Below are 8,430 nucleotides of genomic sequence, written 5' to 3'. Positions count from 1 at the left end.
AAATTATTTGCGTCACTCATTTATTGACAAGCGACGCAAATAAGGCAGTGAAGTAATTGCGTCACTCTTTTAATAAGTGAGCGACGCAAATAACAAATTTTCAGCATTTCAGATTTTGTTATTTGCGTCGCATTTTTATTATAAAGTGACGCAAATAACTCTGTTGGACTTTAGGTTATTCATTTCTGCGCTTTTTTGACCTTAGCTTTTCATGCCAATCTTTCACTAATTCACTAAACATAAAGAAAAAAACAGAGTTGATTGCTTCTATAGAAAACTGCAATTCGACCCTTCAATCCAACAAATTTGCCCAAAATTCACCCACAAATTCGCCCAAAAAACTGCAATTCCCCAGCAAATTCAACATCCAAAATCGCAATCAAGTTCAACACCCATAATCGGCAGCAAATCCGAGCAATTTCGAGCAAAAATTTAGACCAAAAACCCTAATTAATTCGAACCCTTCAACCCCAGAAAAATTGATTATTTTCGACCAAAAATCCCCCATTTCGAGCAAAAAATGTACTCAATTCCATACGAATTCGAACCCTAGAAACCCCAAAAAATTCAATTAAAAATCCTGCTGAAAAAATTCGAGCAATAACTGAAATTTTCGACTGGAAAAATCGCTTAATTTCTCCCCCAAAAACCCGAGGAAGTTCAAGCAAATTACAGCAATGTTGAATTTTTGAATTTTCGAGTGGAAAAATCGCATAATTTCGCCCCCAAAAATCGATTTCGGCTAGACATTGTTGAATTTTTGAAATCAATTTCACCTATGGTAAGATTGCTTCTATTTATGGTAGTTTAATTTCAGGTTTAGTGTTAGTTCACTAATTAGAAATTATATGGCAGATTTAATTGAATTTTTATAATTTCAGTCATTGAATTTTCATTGAGGCTCATCTCAATTCTACTGGTTTAATATATTCACCTGCATGTTTTCAGCTAGTACATTTAGTCTGTAGATTTTTACAGTTGTTGTTTTGCAATATACTATTGGTTGCTTGTTTGCATCTTTGAACATTCATTGTTTTTTCTTTAGTTTTATGGGTCATGTGAAAATATTGATAACTGATCAGATATATGAAGTTGCCATTACCAGAATTAGTATGCCTTCATCTATAATCAGAATGCACATTCAGCTGCCCTACATGAGTTCAGTGCCAACTGGGTCCACGAGAAAATGGAAAGAAAGAGTATTCTGGCTGATTGGCAGCAATTTTGATTCCCACAACTGCTAATTCATAGTTTGCAACCAAAAAAAAAAATGGTGATAACTGATAAGTTACTGCACTGTACTATAATAACCTGTCATTGTTGAACAAGGTTTAATGTAGGAGTAGAAGAAAATACTGAAGGTCATAATATCTGCTTAATTCTAGTATCATGCTCAGCTAATTTTCACTTTTTTTACTAGTATTTTTAGAAAATTAAAACCATCACATAAATCATCATAGAGTAGGTCCATTTGGCCATGAATAAGATTATAAGAGAATCCTAAGGTTAGCAAGAAAGAATTCAAAGAAAGCAGAACATATTCATGAAAAATTGATCTTCTGAAAGTGTTTGGCTTTCAATTCACTAGAATGGAGGAAGCCATCTTACAAACTGACCAACACAAAGAGTTCCACAGAGATCAACTTGGAAGACTACATTCCACCAGTCAGATATTTGCATACTAAACAATATTGATTATTGATAAATAGTCTTACATGTTTATACTCTGAACTCTCCATAAAGATCCCACTGGTAGAAGCTTACTTTTTTAACCAACTACGGGCCTGCTTCACTAGCAAGCTCTTCGATATTCCATCGATCAAGTAGATGAGCGGTCTTGTGAGTTACCTGTACCTCTCCATTTTATGTCTGCTGCTGTAATGTTTTATCCATTTTTCCTTCTCATCAGGTTCATCATAGATCACCAATTGCTTTTCCAATAATATATAATATCACTTTCACTGCCCATTTTCTCTACATTTAGTCTGTAGATTTTTACAGTTGTTGTTTTGCAATATACTACTGGTTTGCAGCTGCATATTTGAGCTGCTGGTTTGCATCTTTGAACATTCATTGTTTTTTCTTTAATTTTATGGGTCATGTGACATCTATGGTTCTTTGAATGTCTTATTAAAATTATTTTTTATCATTTAATTTTTTTATAGGCATCATCATAATGGGTGATGGGAAGCACGAATTGGGCGCGTTAATGAGAACAAGTACCTCTACTTAGGCACTTACAGTAATGTCCTGAACTCTATTTCTCTCGTGCTCGCTCTTGTTCTATGAGATTTAGGATCACAAGCACACACGCAACTATGTTGGTTTAATATATGTAATTTTTTATGGCAGATTCTTAATTATGCGGAAGTGAATTCCACAAGTTGCTCGAGGTTCTGGTTGTGGACAAACGATTAAGGCGGTAGTACGCATACGAGATTGTCTTCACTTGTGGTATATATATCTGAACCATTCTTTGCAATATTAACTTATTTATTACCATTTATAATGTTATTACATGAAATATATGTAGGGCCTTGAGTGACTTACTCGATACGGAGGAAGTGGCTTCCATTGGATTCATGTGTCCGGAAATGATTTCAGAAACCTATTTGCATAGTGATGCTGATCGTATCCTACTATACATGACACATGTGATGGAAAAACAAAAATCTAAGCAATTCATCTTATACCCATACCATGAAAAGTATAAACTTTGAACTTGTATTTATTTGAACTTTGCAAATTGTTGATATTATTTTACTCTTTTACAAATGTGTGTCTAATTTATTATGTAGGAATCATTGGGTTCTTTTGGTCTTATGCATGGCTAAGCGTGAAGTCATCATCTTTGATTCTTTGAGGCAGAAGCGAAATTTAGCAATTAAGTTTGCAATGACAAAGTAAGTCTAGTTTGTTATTAATGTCATGATTTTATGTGTGTAAGAGTAATATATATGTTATTTGTTTCAAATGTGTAGTGCTTTTCGAAGTTTTAAGGCATTAAGTGGACAATCTAGGGGAAGTAAATTGACATGGCATTTGGGACAGGTTACCTTAATTTCTTACCCTAACTTTTAGTTTCTTAATAATTGAAGTATAGCAATTTAATTCAACTTACAAATATATTACATGTAGTGTCCTCAACAATTGGGTGGACGTGAGTGTGGCTACTACGTCATGCGTTATATGTACGAAATACTTGAACATCACCATAGCAGTGAAGATCTTATTCAGGTATGAGTTGTCAAATATTTCATTTTTGTTTGATAAATACAATTTGATGTTAGCTACAATCTTGAATTAAAACTTTCCTCTTGCATATTTGTTGTGTTGATAGGATTTTTCAAGAACTACACCGTACACCGAGGAGGAGATAAATGAGATTCGAGATATTTGGGCAGAGTATTTTATATGTAATGTTGAACTTTAGATTTACCACTTAGCGCATGTTTGACTCTTGTTTTGGATTATAGGCTTGAAATGAAGTAATTTGGTTAATTGGTGTTGGGATGATGAGTATGTCTATGATATTGAGATGTAAATTATTGGACAGGTTGTTAATATAATGCCGTCATTCCCAATTTTAAGGGTAGGCCAAATTACAAAGGAGACTCTGCCGAAATTTACATTTGCATTATTCAATAATATTGCATTTTAATTTCAATTATATTAGCGTTAGCATATTACTTTATACCTAGGAAAACAGGTACTACAAACATATATACAAGGCAATTATTATATTATAATTAAAAAAAAAAAAATTCACCTCATTTGCGTCACTCATTAAACAAACAAGTGACGCAAATACAACAGTTTTGTATTGTCTACTCAGTCATTTGCGTCACTCCTATATAAACAAGTGACGCAAATAACAAAAAATAAGTTAATTGGAAGAGTCATTTGCGTCGCTTGTTTATAAAGGAGCGACGCAAATGACTAAAAATAAGTTTATCAGAAAAGTCATTTGCGTCGCCCTTTTATAAAGGAGTGACGCAAATGACTAAAAATAAGTTTATCAGAAAAGTCATTTGCGTCGCCCTTTTATAAAGGAGTGACGCAAATGACTAAAAATAAGTTTATCAGAAAAGTCATTTGCGTCGCTCTTTTATAAAGGAGTGACGCAAATAACAAAAAATAAGTTAATCAGAAAAGTAATTTGCGTCGCTCTTTTATAAAAGAGTGACGCAAATGACAAAAGTAAGTTTATCAGAAAAGTCATTTGCGTCGCTTATTTATAAAGGAGCGACGCAAATGACAAAAAATAAGTTTATCAAAAAAGTCATTTGCGTCGCTCCTTTATAAAGGAGCGACGCAAATGACTCTTATTTGCGTCGCGCCTAGGAGCGACGCAAATGACTCAAAAGTCATTTGCGTCGCGAGCAGTTGCGTCGCTCATAGAAGCGACGCAAATACACTATAAATGAGCGACGCAAATAAGCCTTTTTCTACTAGTGTGGGTTCAATGGCGGATCCAGGATTTTGGGGGAGGGGTAGCACAACCTACAACGTACATTATGACACTAAGTTCAAAATGCGCTAAGGCAAATTAGTTAATATAAAAGGGAATTAAAAAAAGTACATAATAATGTATGCAATTACATTACAATACTAATACGTGAAAAAAAAATTACAAGAGCAATACTTCTTTTTTAGAGCAATCTTTTTGAAAAAAAGCTTGCAATACTTTTTTCTTGTGTTCTTTTCATGATTTTGAAAATATTGCATATACTTTATTAGAGATTTAGAGCAAGTTTTATTGTATCAAAATACCTTAAATTAGTATCAAAATACCTTAAGATTAATACCTTAAATTAAACTAGTATCTTCACTTAAGCTAGTATCAAAATACAAGCGAAATCAATGCCCTTGCAAACAATTAAAATTCACCCGAGAGTAAAAGACTAAAAATGACCAAATACCACAAATTCACCCTCTTCCCCTACCCCCCCCAAAAAAAAGCTACATGATTTTTCTTTCAAACTGTAAACTATGGAGTACATGATTTTACAACTTGAACTACATTGTAAAATTAAATCCAGCATTAATCATATTGTTTGAAGAACAAAAGTAACAATTATACAAAAAATTAGGATCAAACCCATCATTATAATCACCATTACCCAGATTCCCAAACATCAATTTCACACCCCCATTTCCTTCATCTTCACCACGGCACCACCACTGAACATAACGACATGAAGTACAAACAAAATAATAAAAATAATAATTATAAAAGGTTGAATGAACATCTTACCCAGGAGCCATTTCAATTGAAGAGGAACATAGAAATTGCTTCAATGGAGATTAGAGTACGCTACTACGCTTTATTATTTGAGATTAGAGACACCACCCCACTCTCTCTCCTCCCCACGACCCCACTGACACTCTCGCTCTCCCCGAGTCCCCGGCAGCCCGGCTTCGCCCATTTCATGGAATCATGGGTTTTAATTAATTCATGAAATTCCAACTAATTTCATTAATAAAATACAATCAAACAAATAAGCAAACAAAACTTTAAACCCAGAAACCAAATCATCTAAAAACCAAAACCCAATTCATAAAACCGATAACAATTAACAACAACATGAACCCTAAATTAATCTTTCCCAGATTAGAATTAATTAACAAGTAACTGAAGTAAGCAAGCTAATTAAGTAATTAGACAGAGGAAATAACCGAGCCGTCGACCGTCGTCCACTCGTCCGTCACTCCGTCGAGCTGAGGTCAGAGGACAGAGGCCAAGATCGAGCAGCAGGGTCGCAGGGGAAGGCGGCTTGACGGCGTCCGGCACTCCGGCGGGCGGCAGCAGTGAATTTGAGTGCGGTGGGGCGGGTGGGCGGAAGTGAGAAGTTAGGATTTAGGGTTTGAAAACTTTGAAGTTTGAACGAGAAAAGAGAAGAGGAAGGTGAAGCCATTTCCCGTGGTTTTTTTCTCAATTTTTTTTTTTTTTTTTTTGGGGGGGGGGGGGGTAGCACGTGCCCCCCCGAGCCCCTACGTGGGTCCGCCACTGATTGGGTTAATGATGATGCCGATATTGATGTTAATTTTGCAGCGTTTTATTCTAGAAAATTCGAAGTAAATTTGAGGTAACATATGTTGTGGCTTCTCCTTTTCTTGGTTGTTGAAGTTTCTTTTAAGTTTTCACGTGAAACTCTTGCTAGTCCAATAGCATATTGTAGCATTTCAACTCACCGGCGGTGTGGCTATGAATTGCAAGTAAATGATGCTCAACCTTAATTCATGAAGTTTGTTTAGGGTGAATACGTTAGAATCTCAATATCTTCCTATAGTTTTTGACTTTTATATTGATAGATTGACATGAAGATTAACATGAGCTGAATTTCAGAACTGAATTCAGAAATGAAAATGAGAACCGAATTTTCGAACTAAAAAAGAAGGGGAAAAAACTGCTTGATAGCTCACAATGCAGTGTGCACCTAGAAGTATCTTTTAAATAACAATAGCCAACACTTCCAAATTTTGATATTTTATTGCGTGCATAACCCTTAAAGTTATTGATCAGTCGTACTTGTTCTCGGAGGATCAGTTTGCTCGATTAACTTCAGAAAGCTCGTTCTCCTTCGTTACGAGGTATTTTTAGGTGATTTTTTTTTTTGAATTTGGGTGAAATTTTGTCTACTTTCTTCCTGAAAAATTTCAGAATTTTTCGAGTTCTTTTGCTATTAAACTGGACTGTTTTCCGCAACAGTGTCAGTTTTAGTCCGAGTTAATAGTTATTGTTGTTTGTGTGCGATTTTGTTCCAAGTTGTGCTGCGATTTTTGCTTTGTTTTGTGCGCATATTGTGTGTATAAATCATGGCAGACGAGGCTATATTCAATTCATGAATAGACTACTCATTATATTCAATTTAATGGAAGTTTGATTTTAATTACTTGCTAGTGCAAACTCGGGTTTCATAGTGAACTAGGATTAAGAATATCTACTTTTGAGAGGTACCCTTATTTTATTGCTTGTATTCCGTCATTATCGAGGGGGATGATTTGATACCGATGTCTGTAGAAGGAGAGAAGGTTGATGTTAGGTGGCCTAATTGGTTTGCTGCAGTTGCAGGGGAGGCTATCAAAAGGTGGGTTTCGTGGTGGGTTGTTTCCGACTTTCCTTTGAGAAGATGAATAAGGTATATATTGTTCAATGTATCCCTTGTAATTATTGATTTGTTTTGAAAGAGTTTGGTATTTGAAATTGGATAGTGTTGATTGTTTAAATTGTTAGAAAAGATTTAATTTTTGATTAGATAAATGCATTGTTTAGTAGGTGTCGTGGAGTATGTGGACCGGAGGTAGAAGTTTTGTCTTGGTTAGAGGTAATGTCACTTGTAATATGGTTCCTATTTTCTATATAGTTGGGAATTCTTATTGGGTTGCTTGTTTAGATTCTACATAAGTTGTATAACAGGGGAAGGTATAATTTGTATAAATCAGGAACTGACCATAAAACTATGTAAAATTGTTCTTGTCTATGGCTTGAGTTTTGGCATCCTAAATTATAAGGGTCAAACACACATACTACGTTTAGAGCATTACTAACATCTTGGATGTATGCTCATGGTAAGTTATTCCTTCTTTGTTGGATAAGACATTGTTTGACCAATCAAAAAGAAAGGGAAATTTTTTTTGTGTGAATCTAGATTAGTTATTGAGCTTGTCATTTCGATGCATTACAAACCTGATTTTTTTTTTTTCATTTTCTATCTGAATTCTATATGTTATGTGTATTTAATTGCTTGAAAATTGACTAATTTTCTCGTCATTGCTCATAAGTTAATCTTTCCTTCATTTTGTCGAGTACTATGATTATGACTTGTTATCTAATTATCTTATACTAATTTGAGATGAAAGTCTAGTGATGTCCTGCAGTTTTATTGCTTGTTGCTAAGATCTACTGATGTCCTTCATGTCTTGTACAAATCCTCTTTCTTTTGAGGTTGACAATATTATGTATCATCTAATCTTTGGACCTTTTCATTTGTTTCTAAATGATGTGCATCTACAAGTGGGCTATGTCTGTAAGATATCTTGGGACATCAAATCAAAGTATTGTAATTTGGAGAAGTATTCAGAAGCTAATGCTGAAGAACATTTAGATGAATCTTGCGCCATCTACCCCTAACACTCTAGGTAATAGTTCTTTTTATTTATTTTTATTTATTTATTTATTTATTTATTTTCTCTTTTTTCAAATTTTTTATCAATTGAAAGTTGCTTGTGCTAGAGGAATAGGAACTTAGTAGCAGGAAAAAAATACAGCAACTACTAGAATTGGACGAGACTCGAGAACAAGGGGCTAATTTAATTCTTTTAGACTTAATTTTTTGTTGAAAGACTACTTATTTTATTGATCAATGTTATGATTAATCGCATTTAGCTTAATAAAACAATATAACACATTTCTATACAACTACTTTT

General features: G+C 34.3%; 1 protein-coding gene across 1 annotated transcript; it reads left to right on the top strand.

Moving 5' to 3' along the window:
• The first annotated feature begins 2,769 nt into the window (after positions 1-2,769).
• LOC145556438 (uncharacterized) lies at positions 2,770-3,498 on the top strand. Its single transcript, XM_081618092.1, has 4 exons — positions 2,770-2,903; positions 2,982-3,051; positions 3,139-3,237; positions 3,341-3,498. The coding sequence occupies exons 1-4, from the start codon at positions 2,827-2,829 to the stop codon at positions 3,431-3,433; spliced, it is 339 nt and encodes a 112-aa protein (XP_081474218.1). The 5' UTR covers positions 2,770-2,826; the 3' UTR covers positions 3,434-3,498.
• Positions 3,499-8,430: the final 4,932 nt, after the last annotated feature.

This window comes from Chenopodium album, chromosome 8 (genome assembly GCF_948465745.1).
Source record: "Chenopodium album chromosome 8, dcCheAlbu1.1, whole genome shotgun sequence".
Taxonomy (NCBI): domain Eukaryota; kingdom Viridiplantae; phylum Streptophyta; class Magnoliopsida; order Caryophyllales; family Amaranthaceae; genus Chenopodium; species Chenopodium album.
The sequence above is the reverse complement of the archived record's forward strand: the minus strand, read 5'-3'. Positions and strand labels throughout refer to the sequence as shown.